The sequence below is a fragment of the Oncorhynchus masou genome, chromosome 29 (genome assembly GCF_036934945.1).
Source record: "Oncorhynchus masou masou isolate Uvic2021 chromosome 29, UVic_Omas_1.1, whole genome shotgun sequence".
Taxonomy (NCBI): Eukaryota; Metazoa; Chordata; class Actinopteri; order Salmoniformes; family Salmonidae; genus Oncorhynchus; species Oncorhynchus masou.
Genome location: NC_088240.1, coordinates 9,148,495 through 9,175,470, shown reverse-complemented (window position 1 = coordinate 9,175,470; position 26,976 = coordinate 9,148,495). Strand labels below are relative to the sequence as shown.

The 26,976-nt window shown below is 45.4% G+C and overlaps 1 protein-coding gene across 1 annotated transcript in view; it reads right to left on the bottom strand.

Annotated features, from left to right (window-relative positions):
• The window catches only part of LOC135518965 (tensin-1-like), a 511,087-nt gene extending 491,016 nt beyond the window's left edge, over positions 1-20,071 (bottom strand). The window contains 1 exon segment of the mRNA XM_064943949.1: positions 19,456-20,071. Coding sequence (XP_064800021.1) covers positions 19,456-19,536 — 81 coding nt within the window. The 5' untranslated portion in view covers positions 19,537-20,071.
• Between the last annotated feature and the right edge of the window lie 6,905 nt (positions 20,072-26,976).

Here is a 26,976-nt window from a genome sequence, read left to right as displayed (position 1 = left end):
CAGAAAAGACCAGTGCTACAAGTTGGCTTGATCTTTGACAATTGATGTGGCTTCATAAGAAACGGACCTCTGAACACATTGGAGTGGGTGGTGGTAATATAAACCATGATCCAGCTTGTACAATGCCTTCAGAAAGTACTCATACCTCTTGACTTAATTCAATTAGTTTGTGTTACAGCCTGAATTCAAAATAGATTAAACAAAATAAAAATCACCCATCTACACACAATACCACATTGACAGATTTAAAACATATTTTTTTTTAGAAATGTTGTACATTTATTGAAAATGAAATACAGAAATATCTCATGTACATAATTATTAACACCCCAATACTTTGTAGAAGCACCCTTTGGCAGCAATTGCAGCTGTGAGTAATCCACACCTGGATTATGCCACATTTGCCCTCATTATTTCCCTAATTCTTCAAGCATTAACAAATTGGTTGTTGATCATTGCTAGACTATCATTTTCAAGTCTTGCCATAGATTTTCAAGTAGATTTAAGTCAAAAGTGTAACTCAGCCACTCAGGAACATTCATCCAGGTTAACAACTCCAGTGTAGATGTGGCCTTGTGTTTTAGGTTATTGTCCTGATGAAAGGTGAATTCATCTCCCAGTGTCTGGTGGAAAGCTGACTGAACCACGTTTTCCTCTAGGATTTTGCCTATGCTTAGCTCCATTCTGTTTCTTTTTTTTATCATGAAAAACTCTTCAATGCTTTCCCATTTACAAGCAAACGCATAACATGATGCAGCCACCACTATGCTTGAAAATATGGAGAGTGGTACTCAGTAATGTGTTGCATTGGATTTGCCCCTGTCACGACCTGAGCTTAGAGAGACGTTTTATGTCTCTATTTGTGTTAGTCAGGGTGTGATTTGGGAGGGCATTCTATGTTTTATATTTCTTTGTGTTTGGCCAGAGTGTGGTTCCCAATCAGAGGCAGCTGTCTATCATTGTCTCTGATTGGGAATCATACTTATGTAGCCTTTTTTCCCACCTATGTTGTGGGATCTTGTCCTTGTATTGTCGCTGTTGAGCCCTACAAGGCTGCACGTTTCGGTGGTTCTCTCTTTCTTGTTTTTCCTGGTTATCATTAAAGAATATGATTAACCTACCCCACACTGCATCTTGGTCTAATTCCACCAATGACGATTGTTACAGCCCCAAACATAACGCTTTGTATTCAGGACAAGAACTGAATTGCTTTGCCACATATTTAGCAGTATTACTTTAGTGCCTTGTTGCAAACAGGATGCATGTTTTGGAATATTTGTATTCTGTACAGGCTTCCTTCTTTTCACTCTGTCAATTAGGTTAGTACTGTGGAATAACTACAATGTTATTGTAGTAACTACAATGTTATCCATCCTGAGTTTTCTTCTTTCACAGCCATTACACACCATTGGCTTCATTGTCTAATCCCTGAGTGGTTTCCATCCTCTCCGGCAACTGAGTTAGGAAGGACTCCTGTATCTTTGTAGTGACTGGGTGTCACAACAAATCCTCAAAGGGATATTCAATGACTGCTTTGTTTTACCCATCTACCAATAGGTGCTGTTCGTTGTGAGGCATTTGAAAACCTCCCTGGTCTTTGTGGTTGAATCTGTGTTTGAAATTGACTGCTCGACTGAGAGACCTTACAGATATGTGTGGAGTACAGAGAAAGTAGTCATTCAAAAATCACGTTAAACACTTTGATAGCACACAGAGTAGGTCCATGTAACTCATTATGTGACTTGTTAAGCACATTTTTACTCCTGAACGTATTTAGGCTTCCCATAACAAAGGGGTTGAATACTTTCTGAAGGCACTGCAGTGCATAAGGGTATTCCCACAGGAAACAACCACCAAACTGTATGCCTCAAGGCATACACACCTTTGTGGAACTTAGGTTCTCTTTTATACCATCGTAAGTAATGAAGTTACTCTTGTATCTTCAGCAGTGTTTAGGAATGCACTCAAAACAAATTCCACACAGGAGGCTCATAGTCTGTTACTGAAAGTTGTTTACCTCTAGAAGCAGATACTGAAATATAACATGGTCTTGAGGAAACAGAGCACCTCAACCAAAAACATCAAGAATAAAGCCAAGCGCAGGAATTATGGTCACTTCAGTTTGGTTACTGTGTTTGTCACAGACAATAGTTCGGCCACAGTCTCTTTTGCCACCGTAAGTTGGTCAGACAATGCCTCCTTGGGCGCTACCATCAAGGGAGGAGTCAGAGATCATTAGACTATTGCTTGGTTCTACAGTCTCGCCAGCCAGCGGGTGCATCCAGACTGAGCTCTCAGACTACTAGATTCAGCTAGTGGGCCTGACCTGGCCCAGACATCCCTCTAATGGTGGTGTTGTCATGGTGCAAAATCCCAGGCTGTCAGAGTACTGCATTCGGCCTGGCCCGGCCCAGACATCCCAGGCTGTCAAAGTACAGAATTCTCTATTCTCCTTCATCTGCACTGATCTGAAGGCCAGCCTATTGATGAACCTGTCAAGCTCTTTCTAGAATAGGGGAAGGAGCCAATGAAGGAAAGGAGACCATGAAGGGAATGAACTGAGGAATGCACAAACCTTTAGACATGTGAGAAAGAGCCTTAGAATTCACCCCTCGGTCACAGTAGTGGAGGTGTATTGTTAAAATTGTCCAGGAACAGAACATGGCCATATAAGGTAAAAGGCTCAGGTGCTGAATGTATCAGGGACTCAACATGGCCTTATAAGGTAAAGGCTAAGTTGCTGAATGTATCAGGAACTCAACATGGCCATATAAGGTAAAAGGCTCAGGTGCTGAATGTATCAGGGACTCAACATGGCCATATAAGGTAAAAGGCTCAGGTGCTGAATGTATCAGGAACTCAACATGGCCATATAAGGTAAAAGGCCAGGTGCTGAATGTATCAGGGACACTACATGGCCTTATAAGGTAAAAGGCTCAGGTGCTGAATGTATCGGGAACTCAACATGGCCATATAAGGTCAAGGCAGTGTTCACAACGAGCCAGAAAGTGGGGTTTATAGACAACGCAAGGAATCAAAACTGAGGCTAAAATCCCTAAATATATAAAGAGCAATACAGGAATGTGTGAACGTTCATACAGACTCGTGCATAGCAGTCCATGTTTGAACACACCTACATATTATACACGTATAACCTCAGTATTGAATGTAGCCAAGGCTGTTTGGGGATGAGCTATGAATGAGTGAGGGATTTCAGAGGTAGATGCTGGGGATGCTGTGGGAAACCTGGTCTCTCGGTTCACAGCCGTGTCTCAGTTCCTGTTCAAATGACCCATGACCTCCGCTGGGCTCAGGGCCAGCCAACCAACCCTCTCCATGAGGGATGTCACCTGTGGTGCTTTATTGGCCTCTCTTTCAGTCGAATCCACAGAGCAAAATGTGTGGTTTTGAAATACAATATTTTTCAAAGCAAAGCATGTCGACTCTGGAATGTAAAACTCTGAACAACATTTAAACACCAATGGGCTCAGGCCAAGGCTCTCCTTGAAGAAGCATATTTTAAAGAACTGTAATTCTTATAAAAAGCAGTGTCGGTTGAGCCATATCCGTTTAATGTGATGGTGAGCACGTGTAAACACAGAGGGGAGATTCTGTAGACACAGATTACACATACGGGACTAAAAAGCAGTGGAGAATGTGATTATAAAGGAATAGGCTTCATCTGGATCTGGGCAGCCGGTCTCTGAATGTACTAACAACATATTTATAAAAGGATAGCTGCCCACTGGCCAAAAGAGTATTAGGCAGAAAGCAAAACCAAATGTATCTTTATACAACAAAACTCTGCCTGTTTTAGCAAGGGACGGCCAAGAAACAAAAGCCCCTATGGCTCAATATAACGTTGGAGTCTTTTGTCAAGCAGCTCTAGACTAGGGGTTGACCAATTAATCGCCATGGTCGATTAATTAGGGCCCATTTCAAGTTTTCATAACAATCGGTAATCATCCTTTTTGGACCCCGATTTTGGCCGATTACATTGCATTCCACAAGAAGATTGCGTGGCAGGCTGACCACCTGTTACGCGAGTGCATCATCAAAATAACCTTGTGGCTGCAAGGAGCCAAGATGAGTTGCTAACTAGCATTAAACTTATCTCATTAAAAATTATCAATCTCCACATAATCACTAGTTAACCTCACATGGTTGACGATATTACTAGGTTAACTAGCTTGTCCTGCATTGCATATAATCAATGCAGTGCCTGTTAATGTATTATCGAATCACAGCCTACTTCAACTTCGCCAAACGGGTGATGATTTAACAAAAGCGCATTCGTGAAAAAAGCGCAATCGTTGCACAAATGTACCTAACCATATAAAGTTGAAGTCGGAAGGTTACATACACTTAGGTTGGAATCATTAAAACTAGTTTTTCAACTGCTCCACAAATGTCTTGTTAACAAACTATAGTTTTGGCAAGTCAGTTAGGACATCTACTCTGTGCATGACACAAGTAATTGTTCCAACAATTGTTTACAGACAGATTATTTCACTTATAATTCACTGTATCACATTTCCAGTGGGTCAGAAGTTTACATACACTATGTTGAAAATGCTTGGAAAATGACAGAAAATTATGTCATGGCTTTAGAAGCTTCTGATAGGCTAATTGACATCATTTGAGTCAATTTGAGGTGTACCTGTGGATGTATTTCAAGGCCTACCTTCAAACTCAGTGCCCCTTTGCTTGACATCATGGGAAAATAAAAAAAAATAGCCAAATTAGCTAAGACCTCCACAATATTGTAGACCTCCAAGTCTGTTTCATCCTTGGGAGCAAGTTCTTAATGCCTGAAGGTACCACGTTCATCTGTACAAACAATAGTATGCAAGTATAAACACCATGGGACCACGCAGCCATGATTACCACTCAGGAAGGAGACGCGTTCTGTCTCCAAGAGATGAACATTCTATGGTGTCGAAAAGTGCAAAACAACAGCAAAGGACTTTGTGAAGATGCTGGAGGAAACAGGTACAAAATGATCTATATCCAGAGTAAAACGAGTCCTATATCGAAAACACCTGAAAGGCCGCTCAGCAAGGAAGAAGCCACTGCTCCAAAACTGCCATAAAACAGCCACACTACGGTTTGCAACTAGGGACAAAGTTCATACTTTTTGGAATATTGTCCTCTGGTCTGATGAAACAAAAATATAAATTTTTGGCCATAAAGAGAATCATTATGTTCGTAGGAAAAAGGGAAAGATTTGCAAGCCGAAGAACACCATCCCAACCGTGAAGCACGTGGGTTGCAACATCATGTTGTGGGGGTGCTTTGCTGCAGGAGGGACTGGTGCACTTCACAAAATAGATGGCATCATGAGGCAGAAAAATTATGTGGATATATTGAAGCAGCATTTCAAGACATCAGTCAGGAATTTAAAGCTTGGTCGCAAATGGGTCTTCCAAATGGACAATGACCCCAAGCATACTTCCAAGGTTGTGGCAAAATGGCTTAAGGACAACAAAGTCAAGGTATTGCAGTGGCCATCACAAAGCCCTGACCTCAATCCTATAGAAAATGTGTGTGCAGAACTGAAAAAGCATTTTACGAGCAAGGAGGCCTACAAACCTGACTCAGATACACCAGCTCTGTCAGGAGGAATGGGCCACAATTCACCCGACTTATTGTGGGAAGCTTGTGGAAGGCTACCTGAAACATTTGACCCAAGTTAAACAATTTAAAGGCAATTCTACCAAATACTAATTGAGTGTATCTACACTTCTGACCCACTGGGAATGTGATGAAAGAAATAAAAGCTGAAATAAATCATTCTCTCTGTATTATTTCTAATTCTTAAAATAAAGTGGTGATCTTTACTGACCTAAAACAAGGATTTTTACTAGGATTAAATGTCAGGAATGTGAAAAACTGAGTTTAAATGTACTTGGCTAAGGTGTATGTAAACTTCTGACTTCAACTGTACATGCCTTTCTTAAAATCAATACAGAGAAGTATATTTTTTAAACCTCCATATTTTGTTAAAAGAAATTGATGTTAGCAGACAATATTAACTAGGGAAATTGTGTCACTTCTCTTGTGTTCTGTGCACGCAGAGTCAGGGTATATGCAGCAGTTTGGGCCGGCGGGCTCATTGTGAACTGTGTGAAGACCATTTCTTCCTAACAAAGACCGTAATTAATTTGCCAGGATTTAACATTATTATGACATAACAATGAAGGCTGTGCAATGTAACAGCAATATTTAGCAATATTTATTGAACGATAAAAACGGTACGGTTTCGTATTTCACTGAAAGAATAAACGTTTTGTTTTCGATAAATGATAGTTTCCGGATTTTACCATATTAATGACCAAAGGCTCGTATTGCGGTGTGTTATTATATTATAATTAAGTCTATGATTTGATATTTGATAGAGCAGTCTGACTGAGCGGTGGTAGGCAGCAGCAGGCTTATAAGCATTCATTCAAACAGCACTTTACTGAGTTTGCCAACAACTCTTAGCAATGCTTGTCGCACAGCGCTGTTTATGACTTCAAGCCTATCAACTCCCGAGGTTAGGCTGGCAATACTAAAGTGCCTATAAGAACATCCAATAGTCAAATGGGAATATTGAAGACTCATGTTAAAAGGAACCATCAGCTTTCACACAGTGCCTTGCGAAAGTATTCGGCCCCCTTGAACTTTGCGACCTTTTGCCACATTTCAGGCTTCAAACATAAAGATATAAAACTGTATTTGTTTGTGAAGAATCAACAACAAGTGGGACACAATCATGAAGTGGAACGACATTTATTGGATATTTCAAACTTTTTTAACAAATCAAAAACTGAAAAATTGGGCGTGAAAAAAAATTGAACATGTTTCATTACTTATTTGAGACTAAATAGATTTTATTTATGTATTATATTAAGTTAAAATAAGTGTTCATTGTTCAATCAGTGTTGTTGCAACTGTCATTATTACAAATAAATAAATAAAAATTGGCCTATTCATTGTTATCAGGTTTTTTTGGTCCTCCAATAATCGGTATCGGTCGACCTCTACTCTAGACTCCAGGCTACTCAGTCAAATCCTGTATTAAACTGGATGCTGCTGAGACCTGAAGAAAATTCCAGATCATCGTAAACAGCCAATTCACCTCAATTCCCTGCCTCGATCTGACCACACTCATTAAGGGAGACCAAACTCATTCGATCTTAATGTGGGGTCATTTCATCTGCGATGCCACAGGGGATTTGTAGTTTGTTTATTGGGGAATGATTGATGCCGGTGATCAGGCTGTCTCTGATGCATTTTGGTCTGTTTATTTGACTAACTCACTGTCCCCCGGCGAAACTAAACAAGTACGCCAGAAGAAAAACATAAAAAGCTTCCCATATTAAAGCGATGTACAGAGTTTGGGAACACAGCTAAGGCTCAAAACAGTTGTTGATGAGTGACATGAAACACCTATGGACAGTATAGGATGGCACGCGCTCCACACTCATCGAGGTTGTTTTCTGTAGTAACCTGTTATGTGTGGACCCGATCCTCCACAAACACAGCCATCAGACCCGATAGTCACAAACACAGCCATCAGAACACTTCATTCTGCTGTGGATCCAAAACATTGAAGCCACATTACAAAACACATCAGAGGAAAGGGAAAATACATTGGGGGGGGGGGGGAACTAGTCAAACTGCTAACTAAGGCAATATTGAACCCCCAAAACAGGATATATTATGGAACTGGAAGACAGATGTTCTTTATTATTGATCGGAGCATCTCTTTCCTGTATAAACCACTCCACATGTGAAAAACACAATGAAGTTATTCTAACCAGGGCGTTGAGTTGTAGCAGGATTGTATAATATAGTGTACAACATGCATGGAAATGATCATATGTCCGGATGTTATCTATGATGGCATTAAGAAAGACAAGCAGAGTAAAGAGGGAACATCATGAAAAGAGAGAATGATAGAAAGCATGATAATAAACTAAAACAGAGCCATGGAAAGAGAGAAGGGAAAGTTGGTCAACAAGCTGGGACAGGCAAGCTGAGCTCTTCCAGATTGGAGCTCCAACCCATCCATAAATGTCGGGAAAGCCATGGGAGGCTGAGGGCCCATGTGTCCAGCAAAGCGTGCAGAGGGCTGGGTCTCTTCAGGGGATAAAAAGTGGGTTGGTGGCTGGAATGGACACACAAAGCTTCACTACTCCCATAAATCACATGAACAGGAGTTTAAATAGCATTTTATGTAGTGAGAAGGAGTGTCAGTATTCCCTCCAGGACGCCGTTCAGGGTTTCATCTTTTCCACTCCATTGATGCATCATGGGCTAAGAAGGACACTTGCAGCACACAGTGGAACTCTGAGATACAGTATGTATCCGATTGAAAACGCTCAGGAAAGATGAAACGGAGGAGGGAGGCATGCCGGAAAAGGGAAAGATTAAATGGAGGCCTACCGGAAAACGGCCTGCATGGCTAATGCAATATGGCTGGGTTAGGGTTAACATTGGGGCAACACAAAGCCAGATGTGGCAATTACAGAAATGTTGCCGTAATTCAAAGGGGCCCCACGTGGAACTTTTTGTTCACTTAAATCAGAGGTGAGGAGGGGGAGATGATCAAATCAGCTGCAGGACAAAGATAGAAAGAGACACAGAGATGGAAAGACAGGTGGAGGCACAGAGATAGAAAGAGAGGTGGAGACACAGAGATAGAAAGAGAGGTGGAGACACAGAGATTGAAAGAGAGGTGGAGACAGATCGAAAGAGAGGTGGAGACACAGAGATAGAAAGAGAGGTGGAGACACAGAGATAGAAAGAGAGGTGGAGACACAGAGATAGAAAGAGAGGTGGAGACAGATGGAAAGAGAGGTGGAGACAGAGATAGAAAGAGAGATGGAGACAGAGATGGAAAGAGAGGTGGAGACAGAGATGGAAAGAGAGGTGGAGACAGAGATGGAAAGAGAGGTGGAGACAGAGATAGAAAGAGAGGTGGAGACAGAGATGGAAAGAGAGGTGGAGACAGAGATGGAAAGAGAAGTGGAGACAGAGATGGAAAGAGAGGTGGAGACAGAGATAGAAAGAGAGGTGGAGACAAAGAGATAGAAAGAGAGGTGGATACAGAGATGGAAAGAGAGGTGGAGACAGAGATAGAAAGAGAGATGGAGACAGAGATGGAAAGAGAGGTGGAGACAGAGATGGAAAGAGAGGTGGAGACAGAGATGGAAAGAGAGGTGGAGACAGAGATAGAAAGAGAGGTGTAGACAGAAATGGAAAGAGAGGTGGAGACAGAGATAGAAAGAGAGGTGGAGACAGAGATGGAAAGAGAGGTGGAGACAGAGATAGAAAGAGAGGTGGAGACAAAGAGATAGAAAGAGAGGTGGATACAGAGATAGAGAGAGAGGTGGAGACAGAGATAGAAAGAGAGGTGGAGACACAGAGATAGAAAGAGAGGTGGAGACAGATGGAAAGAGAGGTGGAGACAGAGATAGAAAGAGAGGTGGAGACAGAGATGGAAAGAGAGGTGGAGACAGAGATGGAAAGAGAGGTGGAGACAGAGATGGAAAGAGAGGTGGAGACAGAGATGGAAAGAGAGGTGGAGACAGAGATGGAAAGAGAGGTGGATACAGAGATGGAAAGAGAGGTGGAGACAGAGAAGGAAAGAGAGGTGGATACAGAGAAGGAAAGAGAGGTGGATACAGAGATAGAAAGAGAGGTGGAGACAGAGATAGAAAGAGAGGTGGAGACAAAGAGATAGAAAGAGAGATGGATACAGAGATAGAAAGAGAGGTGGATACAGAGATAGAAAGAGAGGTGGAGACAGAGAAGGAAAGAGAGGTGGATACAGAGATGGAAAGAGAGGTGGAGACAGAGAAGGAAAGAGAGGTGGATACAGAGATGGAAAGAGAGGTGCATACAGAGATGGAAAGAGAGGTGGAGACAGAGAAGGAAAGAGAGGTGGATACAGAGATAGAAAGAGAGGTGGAGATAGAGATGGAAAGAGAGATGGATACAGAGATAGAAAGAGAGGTGGAGACAGAGAAGGAAAGAGAGGTGGATACAGAGATGGAAAGAGAGGTGGAGACAGAGAAGGAAAGAGAGGTGGATACAGAGATGGAAAGAGAGGTGGAGACAGAGATAGAAAGAGAGGTGGAGACAAAGAGATAGAAAGAGAGATGGATACAGAGATAGAAAGAGAGGTGGAGACAGAGAAGGAAAGAGAGGTGGATACAGAGATGGAAAGAGAGGTGGAGACAGAGAAGGAAAGAGAGGTGGATACAGAGAAGGAAAGAGAGGTGGATACAGAGATGGAAAGAGAGGTGGAGACAGAGAAGGAAAGAGAGGTGGATACAGAGATAGAAAGAGAGGTGGAGATAGAGATGGAAAGAGAGGTTGAGACAGAGATGGAAAGAGAGGTGGAGACAGAGATGGAAAGAGAGGTGGAGACAGATGAATGAGCAGAAAAAGAGAAGGAGAATATATGGAGAGAAACAGAGATGGTGTTACAGATGAAGGAATTTGATGAGTTCTGAGTAGTCTAGCTTTACCCACAACGATAACCTCATCTAAATCATCAAAAATCCTAAACCAAGCCACTAAACACCCTATCTAGACTAAAACTACAGAACGCACCTTGGAATACTTCTCTTCCTGGAACTCTGGTCATAAAAGAACACAACATATACTCTGGGGCCGATTCATCAGAACTCAACACATTTTATCTTAAGATAGACACCTAGAACAGAAATGTTTAAGGGAAAACACCCATGGACACCAATGCATGATTTAGCCTAGGTTTTTGTGCATTTCCAGAGTAAGGTTTCTGCCATGTGTGTACCCCAGACTGGGGCCTTTGAGACAGACCACTGCAAACCCCAAGCATGAGCCTGGACTTGCACTGAGATGACTGACTGTAATGTCCTGGCCACATGTTTCAGCGTAGGTTAGGGACAGATCAACATTATTTTTACCTTTATTTATTTAACTGGGCAAGTCAACAATAAGAACAACTTCTTATTTTCAATGATGGCCTAGGAACAGTGGGTTTAACTGCTTGTTCAGGGTCAGAAGTACAGATTTGTACCTTGTCAGCTCGGGGATTTGAACTTGCAACCTTGCGGTTACTAGTCTAACGCTCTAACCACTAGGCTACTCTCCCCCATTAACTGGTCAGAGTTGTCAAACTTTTTGTTTTTGCTTTGGGGAGGGTTGTGAGGTATTTTATTGGGCACATGGGAGGGTAGTGCCAGGTTTATATTCACTTTTTTTGCAGGTTTTACTTTATACTTTCTTCCATCCTATCCAAATGTCCTAATCTGCGTGCAGGCTCCTCCCATATATCAAGGTGTTCTGGTACTTCCCTTATGCACTACGCTTTTCAGTGTGGTAACTTTTAATATACCACAGATCAATAGAGTCTACCAGTCTAACCTGTCACTTTATACACCATTCATAGTGACAATATAGTCTACCAGTCTAACTGTCTATCCTACCCTCTATCCACCATTCATAGTGACAATAGTGGTAGGTGGATTGTTTGTCCAGATCTGCAATAGGCTAACTAGCATCATACCACACATAACAGCATTCAAAGCTGCATACATTTTCAATAGTAATCCACAAGAACCAATAGGAATAGCTTATAGATAGTGGAGAGGCCAGGTGCATAATAGCAGCATGAAAGAACAGTGAAGACATGAGACCTTGCAGCTCAAAAAGCTCCCCTGTTGATCTTGTTTAGGGACAATACAATTATCCTAACTGGACTATAGTAACCTGCAACACCACAATACAATTAATCATTGAATTATTGTTTTCAAGTGAGTACAAAATTCTACTTTAGGCTGCAGTGAAAATTTGATTGGAATAATGGTGCAAAAGCCATGTAATTTGAATGTTTCATTCCATTCGGATAAGTTTTGGGTCTACTCTCGACAGTTAATAATGTCTAGAAAGAAAAACGTAGCTCTGTCAGGTTGGATGGGGAGCGTCGCTGCACATCTATTTTCAGGTCTCTCCAGAGATGTTCGATTAGCTTAAAGTCCGGACTCGGGCTTGTCAACTCAAAGACATTTAGAGACTTGTCCCGAAGCCACTCCTGCGTTGTCTTGGCTATCTCCTTAGGGTTGTTGTCCTGTTGGAAGGTGAACCTTCGCCCCAGTCTGAGGTGCTGAGCGTATCTCTCTGTTCTGTGCTCCGTTCATCTTTCCTTCGATCCAGACTTGTCTCCCAGTCACTGCCGCTGAAAAATGTCCCCACAGCATGATGCTGCCACCACCATGTTTCACTGTAGGGATGGTGTCAGGGGTCCTCCAGACGTGACGCTTGGCATTCAGACCAAAGAGTTCAATCTTGGTTTTATCAGACCAGAGAATCTTGTTTATTCTTGTCTGAGAGTCCTTTAGGTGTCTTTTGGGAAACTCCAGGTGGAATGTCATGTGTCTTTTACTGGGGAGTGGCTTCTGTCTAACTGGTGGAGTGCTGTAGAGATGGTTGTCCTTCTGGAAGATTCTCAAATCTCCACAGAGGAACTCTGGACCTCTTTCAGAATGACCATTGGCCCTTCTCCCCTGATTCCTCAGTTTGGCCGGGCAGTCAGCTATAGGAAGAGTCTTGGTGGGTCCAAACTTCTTCCATTTAAGAATGATGGAGGCCACTGTGTTCTTGGTGATCTTCAATGTGGCAGAATCTTTTGGTATCCTTCTGTGACTTGACATAATCCTGTCTTAGAGCTCGACGGACAATTCCTTCGACCTCATGGCTTGGTTTCTGATCTGACATGCACCGTCATCTGTGGGACCTTATCTAGACAAGTGTGTGCCTTTCCAAATTATGTCCAATCAATTGAATTTACCACAGGTGGACTCCAGTCAAGTTGTAGAAGCATCTCAAGGATGATCAATGGAAACAGGATGCATCTGAGCTCAATTTAGTGTCTCATTGCAATGGGTCTGAATACTTATGTAAATAATAATTTGTAATATATATTTTATAAATGTGCTAAAATTTCTAAAAACCTGTTTTTGCATTGTCATTATGGGGTATTGTGTATAGATTGATGAGGATTTTTTTTAAATTCCATTTTAGAATAAGGCTGTAATGTGGAAAACTTCAAAGATGGCTACTTTGAAGAATCTCAAATATAAAATGTAATTTGATTTTTGTTTAACACTTTTTTGGTTACTCCATGCTTCCATATGTGTTATTTCATAGTTTTGATGTCTTAAGCATTATTCTACAATGTAAAAAATTGTTTAAAAAAAATAAAGAAAAACCCTTGAATGAGTAGGGGTGTCCACACTTTTGACTGGTACTATATGTTTTAAATAGGGACCACAATGGAAATAAGTCCCTGACTTTATTGTGTCCCAGTCTCTTTATCTTTGTCCCCACTGGCCACACTGCTTGAATCAAAGCTGTTTCCAAGTCATTTCAATGAGATTACGTTGAAACAATGAGGAATAGACGTTCAATTGACATCTGTGCCCAGCGGGTTCTTTAACTGACAAATAAAATCAATCAATCCAAACTGTGCAGTGCTCATTCGAGAGAGACATCTGTTACAAAACACCAAAACAACAAAATGTTTCATGATATTCAGAGATTGTCAAGCCAATCCTTCTATACTGGGTACGCCTACAAGGTAGGGAGGGATACGTTTTCTGTTTGTCAAGATTGACATAGTGTATTTATATTGTGGCGTTGAAAACGCAAACCATGATATTGAAGTGTCCGAAGTCGGTATTTATATGCTTTGTTTATAGGTTGTGTGGTGCATTGGCACAGAAACCTTTTGGTGGAAAATTTGTTGCATTTATTTTACATAATTATAAATGTGGCCTCAAAATGCTACAAATCTGATTTCCCTCAAACTGATCATTGCCTGCAGCCGGCTCTGATTATAGTGCAATGAAACAGGAAGGGAGAGTGAGCTCGTCTGTGGTGGTCGGTGAAACCTCAACCTGGCCCGTAGCCCTGCGTGGCATCGACTGGGCCACAAAAGCATGCTGAAGTGGCAAAGTCGATATCCACTATAATAAACCCAGGGTCGCTACAGTTATTGTTATTTGTGGTCGTAAACACAACTTAATTATATGTGGGGTAGGGTGTTCAATATATTCTACAGAACAAGGGAAGGGGTCATGTGAAAATATTTCTGATGTTGGGGAGGGGACATTGATCATACCATTAAGCTATTTGAACTCTGACAGCATAATGGTCAATATTAGCTTTGGCTATTGGAACTCTCTGAAGTGTCTTTGCAACAACAACACCAGAGGTTTTGGGCTGCAAGAAATGTTTACTTTCAAATCCCTCTTAAACCCACGCCTATTGGTAGAAGTGGTCATCAATGCACTAGTACAAATCCTCTTCACCTCAGTACACATCACACTTGAAGTTGAGACTATAGGTTTTGTTCTTTGTCTTCTGATTAGTCTTTCGATATTTCTACCATGTGCCTAAAATAGTTAGCACAGTCCCATGTGTAGGAGAGAACTTAAACCGATGATGTCACAGGGTGTTAACAACTTCAATCGGTACCGTTGAGGATAATAGAGTACAACGGAGGGAAGGTACACCTGTGAAATCATATTTTGGGGCGGAATTAAGTCCTTTTTCTGTAGTGGGGTGAAAAGCATCGTGCAGTTGAAGTCGTAAGTTTACATACACCTTAGCCAAATACATTTATACTCAGTTTTTCACAATTCCTGACATTTTATCCAAATAACAATTCCCTGTTTTAGGTTAGTTAGGAATATTTTAAGAATGTGAAATGTCAGAATAATACCAGAGAGAATTATTTATTTCAGCGTTTAGTTCTTTCATCACATTCCCAGTGGGTCAGAAGTTGACATACACTCAATTAGTATTTGGTAGCATTGCCTTTAAATTGTTTAACTTGGGTCAAACGTTTCAGGTAGCCTTCCACAAGCTTCCCACAATAAGTTGGGTGAATTTTGGCCCATTCCTCTTGACAGAGCTGGTGGAACTGAGTCAGGTTTGTAGGCCTCCTTGCTTGCACATGCTTTTTCAGTTCTCAATTTTCTATAAGATTGAGGTCAGGGCTCTGTGATGGCCACTCCAATAACTTGACTTTGTTGTCCTTAAGCCATTTTGCAACAACTTTGGAAGTATGCTTGGGGTCATTGTCCATTTGACCCATTTGTGACCAAGCTTTATCTTCCTGACTGATGTCGTGAGATGTTGCTTCAATATATCCACATAATTTTTCCTACCTCATGATGCCATCTATTTTTTGAAGTGCACCAGTCCATCCTGCAGTAAAGCTCCCCCACAACATGATGCTGCCAGCCCCGTGCTTCACGGTTGGGATGGTGTTCTTCGGCTTGCAAGTCTTTCCCTTTTTCCTCCTAACATAATGATGGTCATTATGGCCAAAAAAGTTATATTTTTGTTTCATCAGACCAGAGGACAATTCTCCAAAAAGTGCAGTTGCAAACCGTAATCTGGCTATTTTATGGCGGTTTTGGAGCAGTGCTGAGCGGCCTTCTTTTCTGAGCGGCCTTTCAGGTTATGTCGATATAGGACTCGTTTTACTGTGGATATAGATACTTTAGTTCCTGTTCCTTCCAGCATCTTCACAAGGTCCTTTGCTGTTGTTCTGGGATTGTCCTTTTCGCACCAAAATATGTTCATCTCTAGGAAACAGAACGCGTCTCCTTCCTGAGCGATATGACGGCTGCGTGGTCCCATGGTGTTTATACTTGCATACTATTGTTTGTACAGATGAACGTGGTACCTTCAGGCATTTGGAAATTGCTCCCAAGGAGGAACCAGACTTGTGGAGGTCTACAATTTTTTGTCTTGACTGATTTATTTAGATTTTCCCAAGATGTCAAGCAAAGGGGTACTGAGTTTGAAGGTTGGCCTTGAAATACATCCACAGGTACACCTCCAAATGACTCAAATGATGTAAAATAGCCTATCAGAAGCTTCTAAAGCCATGACATCATTTTCTGGAATTTTCCAAGCTGTTCAAAGGCACAGTCAACTTAGTGTATGTAAACTTCTGACCCACTGGAATTGTGATACAGTGAATTAATTATAAGTGAAATAGTCTGTCTGTAAACAATTGTCGGAAAAATGACTTGTGTCATGAACAAAGTAGATGTCCTAACCGACTTACCAAAACTATAGTTTGTTAACAAGAAATTCGTGGAGTGGTTGAAAAACAAGTTTTAATGACTACATACACCTAAGTGTATGTATACTTACGACTTCAACTCTTTCAGTCAGCCCAGAATATACTTCTGCAACCTAACAATGACCCTCATGGATAAGATGATGTTTCCTGGCATATTTTCAAACCTTTTTATAGGACACTTGATTTGTTTATCACTGGCCCTAAACCCATTAGGATCTCATCAATAATTCACAAGAGTTTTTGAGGAAGAACATCCTGAGATTGGCGTCTTAGGTTTCCATGTTGTCCTCTTCCTTAGTCTTCTTTCATTCCCTTTTATGCCAACCCTTGATCACTTTGACCTTCCACTTGGTCAGTGTCTTCCAGGACTTAATTTCCTGTGTCTTGATTGTCATTTCATCTATTTTCCTAAAGTAATTTATTTTTGTCTCTCGCTGGAAAATGACAATACAGCCAAGATTGTGCAGACTTCCTGGGCTTTCGGGTGGGGAGGGGGAGGGGAGGCTCCTTTATGTTCTTGGCTAGCAGATAGAGCCCGTCTGGTTCATTGAGGAGGTCTGTTTCCTACATCTGCTTTCACCAGACAGTAACTGGTTCTGCAGCTGAGAACATATCACTTGTCATTGTGTCACTCTTGAGATGTCGGGTTTCCCAGCCACCTCAGCTTATACTCCACTTCCTTGACCTGACCAGAAAAGACTGGAAACCTACATACACACACACACACACACACACACACACACACACACACACACACACACACACACACACACACACACACACACACACACACACACACACACACACACACACACACACACACACATATATATACAGTACCAGTCACAAGTTTGGACACACCTACTCATTCAAGGGTTTTTCTTCATTTGTACTATTTGCTACATTGTAGAATAATAGTGAAGACATCATAACTATGGAATAACACATATGGAATCATGAAGTAAACAAAAAAGTGTTAAAAAAATAACAAAAATATTTTATATTCTTCGAAGTAGCCATCAATTGCATCGATGACAACTTTGCACACTCTTGGCATTCTCTCAACCAACTTAATGAGGTAGTCACCTGGAATGCATTTCAATTAACATGTGTGCCTAGTTAAAAGCTCATCTGTGGAATTTCTTACCTTCTTAATGCGTTTGAGCCAATCAGTTGTGTTGTGACAAGGTAGTAAAAGGGGTAAAAGACAAAGTCCATATTATGGCAAAAACGGCTCAAGTAAACAAAGACAAATATTCCATAATTACTTTAACCTCTTGGTGTTAGGGGGCAGTATTTTCATTTTTGGAAAAAAACATTCCCGTTTTAAACGGGATATTTTGCCATGAAAAGATGCTAGAATATGCTTATAATTGGCAGCTTTCGATAGAAAACACTCTAAAGTTTCCAAAACTGTAAAGATTTTGTCTGTGAGTATAACAGAACTGATGTTGCAAGTGAAAGCCTGAGAAAAATCCAATCCAGAAGTGCTCCAGGTTTTGAAAGCGCTGCATTCCAATGACTCCCTATATGGCTGTGAATGTACCATCAACGAGCTTACACTTAATACATATTCCCCAAGGTGTCTACAGCATTGTGACGTAGTTTTACGCATGTCTGTTGAAGAATAGCCGTATGGGGGCACATTGCGTAAGTGGTCACATGGTAGCTAAATCTGAGATGACAGGGTGATTATCAAAAGGCTGTGTTCCAATATATTTCACTTGTGATTTTCATGAATAGGAATATTTTCTAGGAAGATGTATGTCCGTTGCGTTATGCTAATTAGTGTCAGATGATGATAACGGTCACCGGATGGGGTGTCACTAGAGGTTAAGACATTTGTTAATTGTTATTTTACTGCTGCTCTTTATTTATTTGTTACTTTATTTCTTATTTTTGTGTAATGAAAGTTCCGGAAGGATCTGTGAACAATTATAAACATACCTTCTTAACTTAAGACTTAATTAACAAGAATGGTGAGATCCCAGAATGCCTTTGAGGTACTGATAAATAGACTGGGTGGAGAGTGTGCACGGCAGAGGTTACGCAAACTAAACCTGATACATTGCAGGTTTAATTCGATTACCCTAAAGTAAGTTGTTATACAGCCTCTGAAGGCAGTCAATTAGTGACTAGGAGATTAGTTGGGGGGCTTTGGTGTCCATTAACAATCTCCCTCCTCTAAAAGAAAAGAATGCTGATCAACTAATCAAAGGGGTCAGTTAGGTTCATCCTAAATTTGACAGTAGTATGACAGTGGAGCAGTGCTGGACCAAGGGACCGTCACGTCAAGGCTGTATCGCAATAGTATGAAAAAAGTATCTGATCTGAAAACACAGACTACCAGCATGGTGGACATGGCTTGGAGACTTGATTTTCACCTGTCAGTTCTTTCACATCACTGATGAAAAAAAAAGGAAACAAGATGAGTACTGAGAATAACATCTACAACATCATTCACAAATGTGAAACACACCCCTCACACCAAAGCCACACCCCTCGGAAGCAAAGCCACACCCCTCGAACCAAAGCCACACCCCTTTGTGCACATGTTCATATTTCCGAACGTACGGACATTCTCAACACATGCTCAGACCACAACATAGCTCAGAAAGCACACACGCACATAAACCTCTCGCTGAGAGCAAAACACACAGCTGATTCAATTATACAAGAGAGCAAAAATAGCTTTCTGTCTAAGCCAGTAAGAGACAGAGGCTGAGAGAGAGACAGAGAGAGAGAGAGAGAGAGAGAGAGTGAGTGAGAGACAGAGAGAGACGGAGAGTGGTTGAGAGAAAGACAGACAGACAGACAGACAGACAGACAGACAGACAGACAGACAAAGAGAACATAGGCAGAGAGAGAGAGAGAGAGAGAGGACAACAGTGATTCAGCTTTTAAAGAAAGGGTAAAGAGAATAGAATCATCCCTCTCTCAACTTCTCTGCCTGAAGTTTCCCCCTCTTCATCTCCCAGCACACTGGCTCCCCATTGGGATTGCAGACCACCCAACAGACCCTCAAACCCCCATTCCACTTGAATGGGTGGACCACCCTACATGTAGACCCGACATGTAGATTTACCTGGAGAGATGACTCACGAAAATAGACCACCAAACACACAGACACCACACACCACAAACACACCACACACACACTACACACACACCACACCACACATACACCACACACACACACACACTACACACACACCACACCACACAGACACCACACACACACACCGCACAGACACCACACACAAACACACACAACAACAGACACCACAGACAGACACCCCACACACACTGCTCACCCAGAACATGCAGGAGAGGCAGACCCAGGTGCGGGCTCGCCCGGCTAGGGCAACGGGCAGGCTGAGAGACACAGAAGGCATCTTTCCTTCCTTCGGGTGGAAGCTGCTGCTCCTGCTACTCCTGATTCCCAACTAGTCCAAACAGGAGGGCTATCCAGCACCACAAATCCATGACACGTCAGGGAGGAGGTGAGACGGTTGCAGTATATCTCTTACTTGCTTCCTTGATTCTCTGCTCTCTCTCTCTTCCTCAGTCTATCTCGGACTCTGTCACTCAACTCAACTTTGTCCTTCCTCGTTTTAGAGGATGCACGGCTCTTGACCTTCGCCTCTCCTGAGTCCGTACGGGAGATGCAGCGATGAGACAAGACTGTAACTACCAATTGGATTCCACGAAATTGGGGAGGAAAAATGGGTAAAAAATATATTTATTTATTTTTAATTACAAAAACGTTTGTCCTTCCTCTCTCTCTCTCCTTTCCCCCACTCTTATTTTTATTGCCGGTGCCTGTCCTCGCTCTCTCCCTTCTCCCGTGTCTCTCTCTCCGTCTCTCTTTCCCTCTACTGAGGGAACTTTCACAAAGCTTGTTGGGGTCAGGCTGCTCCTCTCCCCGGGAGAAAAGGGGGAGGTGTCTAGAAAGGGGGTTCCGTTTATTCTCCATCCCTTCCTCTCTTAGACTCCCGCCCCTCTCCTCTCTCGACCCCCTCTCCTCTCTCTTCATTCTTAATGTCATTCATTCCTTGAATCCGCCCCCCCACCTCCGTCATCCCTTGCTCCCTGGTTTTCCCTAGCGAACTGTGCTCACCCATGTCTGTGCTCTCTCTCTCCCTCTCCTCCCCCTCTATCTCTCTCCTTCCCCTCTCTCTCTCTCTCCCTCTCCTTCCCTATCTCTCTCCCTCTCTCTCCTTCCCCCTCTCCCTCTCCTTCTCCCTCTCCTTCCCCCTCTCTCTCTCCTTCCCCCTCTCCCCCCCCTCTCTCTCTCCCTCTTCTTCCCCCCTCGCTCTCTCCCTCTCTCTCTCCTTTCCCCTCTCCCTCTCCTTCCCCCCCTCTCTCCCCTTCCCCCTCTCTCTCCCTCTCCCTTACCCTCTCCCTCTCTCACTCATTTTCACTCTCCTACTTATTTCAACTCTGATTGACTGTGTGGACCATCCTGGCTCCCTGCACGTCCCCATCTCAGACCATCCTGCGTCCCCCCCATGTCCCATCAAACTCTTGACTGAAAATCTCTTCTGCGTAGCGGTCTCACCCGGTTCAATTCCTCCCAGCACCAGGCCAAGGAGATGCATTGCTTTTAGACTTTTGTTTCAAGGCCACAATAGTACCACGAAAGAGCCCCCCTCTAAAAGTGAAAAGACCCTGACCTCCTACCGTAGAGACAGAAAACAGCGAGACTGGGAAACAACGATGCTTCACTAAGTTCTCAGCGGTTATCAATGGCCCACGTTAGCCCAAGTCTCTCTAGTCTCTCCTGTTCATCTTTCACTGGTACACACACTCACCCCTTCACATCATTCACATACAAGCAAAGACACACACACACACAGACACACACACACAGACACACACACACACAGACACACACACACACACACACACACACACACACACACACACACACACACACACACACACACACACACACACACACACACACACACACACACACCTCTTTAGAGGTGAACCAGGTGAGGGGGGCAGTACTAAAGAGTTCAAGTCCAGGGAGACAGAGGGCACAATCTCCATGATGACAGTTTGACCTTTCTATTCAAAACAGTATTCCTTTCCATTATAAGCCCGGCAGTCTTTCAGTGGGATTTCCTCTCCTCCTCCTTCTCCCATCAAATACACTATACTATCACAATGCATGATGGGACGGCGGCAGAAGGTTTGTTTTGTTGCACTTTTTAAATCAATAATTTTATGTCAGCAACGGCGTTACAGTCAATAGAATAAATACAAGTGTTTGGTTTTTTTTCAGTTTAGGGCAAGACAATATCACAAACAATACTCCAACACAATATACTACATTGGAGGAGTTCGGGGTCGCTGGCAGAGAAAGGGGAAACCATGGGAAATACTGGATTCTTGTGCGTGTTTAAGATCGACTACAATACACTCTGAGTGTGCATAATCACGGATCTACAACTCGCCTTACATCACAAATAACTACTCATCATGTGATCAAGATTAGCGATTTTGAATAGAATAGAATACAATAATCAACAGAAAAGCCTCGCTCAAACTGATCTTCTGAAACACACTGAAGAACATGAGGTATGGTGGGGAAAAGGATCGAGGTTGAGTCAGTTTAATACTATGTCTACTTTCTCTGATAGAGATTAGTTGTCCTAGTGTAATGTCAGGGCGATTAGAACGCCCCTCTAACCTTCTCCTGTTACCATCTATAGTGACTCCTGTTTACCCCCAATGTGGGTTACTGGGGTAAAGGTTTGGTTTGTTTACATCACAGTGGTGTGGAAGAGCTCTGATCCCAGACCAGACACCCAAATACTATTTTGAAATCTTTCAAGTCCGAGAGTGCCATATGGGCAGGGTTTGCAGTGTTGTGACTATTCTGTTTTTTCCATTGTGGCAGACAAACTCAATCAACCACAGATAAAAGTATTTAAAATGATTTCAAATAGTATTTGAACCCAGGTTTGTTAGGGACAACCTTTAACTTAATCCTTGTGGGACAGCACCAACAGAATTACATAGGGTCAAGGGTCAAAGACTTTGGATCTAAATATTACCCCATAAAGATGTACCCTTGGGAAAACAGGCATAGTCTCGAACTAGAAAAAGTGGGCCTCGCCAGCAAAACATTGTCAACCATTTCACGGGTGTCTCTCTAAATCACTGTCCCTGGGCATCATGGGGGAATGGTCCCAATCTCCACCAATACATAAATAAATGTAAATGTCATCATTTATTCATAAAGGGTGATTGAATGTGTTTGTCAATATGACTGAAATATTATTATTATTTCAGTTATCAACTGAAACTCAGACAACTTTCTCAAAACAGTATTTTCCCCAATCACAAGTCATAGGCTAATTTGTATGACAGTTGACAGCTGAAACAGTGACGCCTAGTGGACATTTACTATATCTAAGGCTCTTTAGGCTGCATGACTACAAAACAGGGCCAAAACAAGCGTTTGTTAAATATTCTATCACACACACGCACACACACACACACACACACACACACACACACACACACACTACACCATGTAAGAAGGATAGGGTGTAGGTTATAGAATCTGTCTGGTCTGTTTTACATCTTTGCTATCCCACAATGCATTGGGGTTTGATTCAGTCCCCAGGTCTCTTTGTTATACAGTGCATTCTACAGTTATACAGGACAACAACGTCCCCAGAAAACACACACTCAGCGCACATTACAAGCATCCACCTGTACATTGATAAGGACAGAGTGAGGACAAAGCCATCAGCAGGAGAGATATGATTAACCCCTTTACACCATCAGATCAACCCCCGGCAACCTAGCACCCCTAGTGGTCCTCAGCACTCCCCAGTGGTCTTCAGCTCTCCCCAGCGCTCCCCAGTGGTCTTCAGCTCTCCCCAGTGGTCTTCTGCTCTCCCCAGCGCTCCCCAGTAGTCTTCAGCGCTCCCCAGTAGTCTTCAGCTCTCCCCAGCGCTCCCCAGTAGTCTTCAGCACTCCCCAGCGCTCCCCAGTAGTCTTCAGCTCTCCCCAGCGCTCCCCAATAGTCTTCAGCTCTCCCCAGCACTCCCCAGTAGTCTTCAGCTCTCCCCAGTAGTCTTCAGCTCTCCCCAGCGCTCCCCAGTAGTCTTCAGCTCTCCCCAGCGCTCCCCAGTAGTCTTCAGCTCTCCCCAGCGCTCCCCAGTAGTCTTCAGCTCTCCCCAGCGCTCCCCAGTAGTCTTCAGCTCTCCCCAGCACTCCCCAGTGGTCTTCAGCTCTCCCCAGCGCTCCCCAGTAGTCTTCAGCTCTCCCCAGCGCTCCCCAGTAGTCTTCAGCACTCCCCAGTGGTCTTCAGCTCTCCCCAGCGCTCCCCAGTGGTCTTCAGCTCTCCCCAGTGGTCTTCAGCTCTCCCCAGCGCTCCCCAGTGGTCTTCAGCTCTCCCCAGCGCTCCCCAGTAGTCTTCAGCTCTCCCCAGCGCTCCCCAGTTGTCTTCAGCTCTCCCCAGCGCTCCCCAGTTGTCTTCTGCTCTCCCCAGCGCTTCCCAGTGGTCTTCAGCTCTCCCCAGTGGTCTTCAGCGCTCCCCAGTGCTCCCCAGTGGTCTTCAGCGCTCCCCTGCACTCCCCAGTGGTCTTCAGCGCTCCCCTGCACTCCCTAGTGGTCCTCAGCTCTCCTCAGCTCTCCCCAGTGGTCTTCAGCGCTCCCTAGTGGTCTTCTGCTCTCCCCAGCGCTCCCCAGTGGTCTTCAGCTCTCCCCAGTGGTCTTCAGCGCTCCCCAGTGCTCCCCAGTGGTCTTCAGCTCTCCCCAGCACTCCCCAGTGGTCTTCAGCTCGCCCCAGTGCTCCCCAGTGGTCTTCAGCTCTCCCCAGTCATCTTCAGCGCTCCCAGTGGTCTTCAGCGCTCCCCAGTGGTCTTCAGCACTCCACAGCTGTTTCAGCACCCAAGCGCTCCCCAGTTGGTCTTCAGCTGCTCCCCAGCACTCCCAGTGCTCCACAGCGGACTTCAGCTCTCCAGCGTTCCCAGTGGTCTTCAGCTCTCCCAGTGGCTTCTCCCCAGCGCTCCCCAGTAGGTCTTCAGCGCTCTCCAGCGCTCCCCAATGGTCTTCAGCTATCCCCAGCGCTCCCCAGTGGTCTTCAGCATCTCCCCAGCGCTCCCCAGTGGTCTTCAGCTATCCCCAGCGCTCCCCAGCAGTCTTCAGCGCTCCCCAGTCTCAGCGCTCCCCAGCAGTCTTCAGCGCTCCCCAGTGGTCTTCAGCTCTCCCCTGCACTCCCCAGTTGTCTTCAGCGCTCCCCAGTGGTCCCCTGCACTCCCCAGTGGTCTTCAGCTCTCCAGCGCTCCCCAGTGGTCTTCAGCACTCTCCAGCGCTCCCCAGTGGTCTTCAGCGCTCCCCAGTGCTCCCCAGCGCTCCCCAGTGGTCTTCAGCTCTCCCCAGTGGTCTTCAGCGCTCCCCACTGCTCCCCAGTGGTCTTCAGCTCTCCCCAGCACTCCCCAGTGGTCTTCAGCTCTCCCCAGTGCTCCCCAGTGGTCTTCAGCTCTCCCCAGCACTCCCCAGTGGTCTTCAGCGCTCCCCTCCCCAGTGCTCCCCAGTCTTCAGCGCTCCCCACTTCAGCGCTCTCCAGTCTTCAGCGCTCCCCAGTGGTCTTCAGCTCTCCCCAGTGATCTTCAGCTCTCCCCAGTGGTCTTCAGCGCTCCCCCAGTCTCCTGTGATCTTCAGCACTCCCCAGCTGTCTTCAGCGCTCTCCAGCGCTCCCCAGTGCTCCCCAGTGGTCTTCAGCGCTCCCCAGCGCTCCCCAGTGGTCTTCAGCGCTCCCCAGTGGTCTTCAGCGCTCCCCAGTGGTCTTCAGCGCTCCCCAGTGGTCTTCAGCGCTCCCCAGTGGTCTTCAGCGCTCCCCAGTGCTCCCCAGTGGTCTTCAGCGCTCCCCAGCTGTCTTCAGCACTCTCCAGCGCTCCCCAGTGGTGGTCTGTCTTCAGCTCTCCAGCGCTCCCCAGTGGCGCTCCCCAGTGGTCTTCAGTGCTCCCCAGTAGTCTTCAGCGCTCCCCAGCGCTCCCCAATGGTCTTCAGCTATCCCCAGCGCTCCCCAGTGGTCTTCAGCGCTCCCCAGTGGTCTTCAGTGCTCCCCAGTGGTCTTCAGCGCTCTCCAGCGCTCCCCAGCAGTCTTCAGCGCTCCCCAGTGTCTTCTCTCCAGCGCTGGTCTTCCCCAGTGGCGCTCTCCCCAGTGGTCTTCAGCGCTCCCCAGTGGTCTTCAGCGCTCCCCAGTGGTCTTCAGCGCTCCCCAGTGCTCCCCAGTGGTCTTCAGCGCTCCCCAGTGCTCCCCAGTGGTCTTCAGCGCTCCCCAGTGCTCCCCAGTGGTCTTCAGCGCTCCCCAGTGGTATTCAGCGCTCCCCAGTGGTTTCAGCTCTCCCCAGTGGTCTTCAGCTCTCCCCAGCGCTCCCCAGTGGTCTTCAGCTCTCCCCAGTAGTCTTCAGCTCTCCCCAGCGCTCCCCAGTGGTCTTCAGCTCTCCCCAGCGCTCCCCAGTAGTCTTCAGCTCTCCCCAGCACTCCCCAGTGGTCTTCAGCTCTCCCCAATAGTCTTCAGCTCTCCCCAGTGGTCTTCAGCGCTCCCCAGTGGTCTTAATTGCTCCCCAGTGCTCCCCAGTGGTCTTCAGCGCTCCCCAGTGGTCTCAGCTCCCCCATTGATCTCCCCAGCGCAACCCAGGGTTCTTCAGCTCTCCCCAGCGCTCCCCATTGGACTTCAGCTCCCCAGTGGTCTTCAGCTCTCCCCAGCACTCCCCAGTGGTCTTCAGCTCTCCCCAGCTCCCCAGTTGTCTTAGCTCTCCCCAGTGCTCCCCAGTGTCTTCAGTCTTCCCAGTGGTCTTCCAGCGCTCCCCAGTTGTCTTCCGCTCACCCCAGCGCTCCCCAGTGGTCTTCAGCTCTCCCCAGTGGTCTTCAGCTCTCCCCAGTGATCTTCAGCTCTCCCCAGTGCTCCCTAGTGGTCTTCAGCGCACTTCCCAGTGGTCTTCAGCTCTCAGTGGTCCTCAGCTCTCCTCAGCTCTCCCCAGTGGTCTTCAGCGCTCCCTAGTGGTCTTCAGCTCTCCCCAGCACTCCCCAGTGGTCTTCAGCTCTCCCCAGTGCTCCCCAGTGGTCTTCAGCTCTCCCCAGCACTCCCCAGTGGTCTTCAGCGCTCCCTAGTGCTCCACAGCGGACTTCAGCGCTCTCCAGCGTTCCACAGTGGTCTTCAGCTCTCCCCAGTGATCTTCAGCTCTCCCAGTGGTCTTCAGCGCTCCCCTGTGGTCTTCAGCACTCCACAGCTGTTTCAGCACTCTCCAGCGCTCCCCATTGGTCTTCAGCGCTCCCCAGTGCTCCCCAGTGGTCTTCAGCGCTCCCTAGTGCTCCCAGCGGACTTCTCCATCCACAGTGGTCTTCAGCTCTCCCAGTGGTCTTCAGCGCCCCCCAGTGCTCTCTAGTGGTCTTCAGCGCTCTCCAGCGCTCCCCAATGGTCTTCAGCTATCCCCAGCGCTCCCCAGTGGTCTTCAGCTATCCCCAGCGCTCCCCAATGGTCTTCAGCTATCCCCAGCGCTCCCCAGTGGTCTTCAGCGCTCCCCAGCAGTCTTCTCCCCAGTGGTCTTCAGCTCTCCCCAGTGATCTTCAGGTGACCCAGTTGTCTTCAGCGCTCCCCAGTGGTCTCCAGCGCTCCCCAGTGGTCTTCAGCTCTCCCCAGTGATCTTCAGGTCTCCCCAGTTGTCAGCGCTCCCCAGTGGTCTTCAGCACTCTCCAGCGCTCCCCAGTGGTCTTCAGCACTCTCCAGCGCTCCCCAGTGGTCTTCAGCACTCCCCAGTGGATGCAGTCTTCAGCGCTCCCCAGTGGTCTTCAGCGCTCCC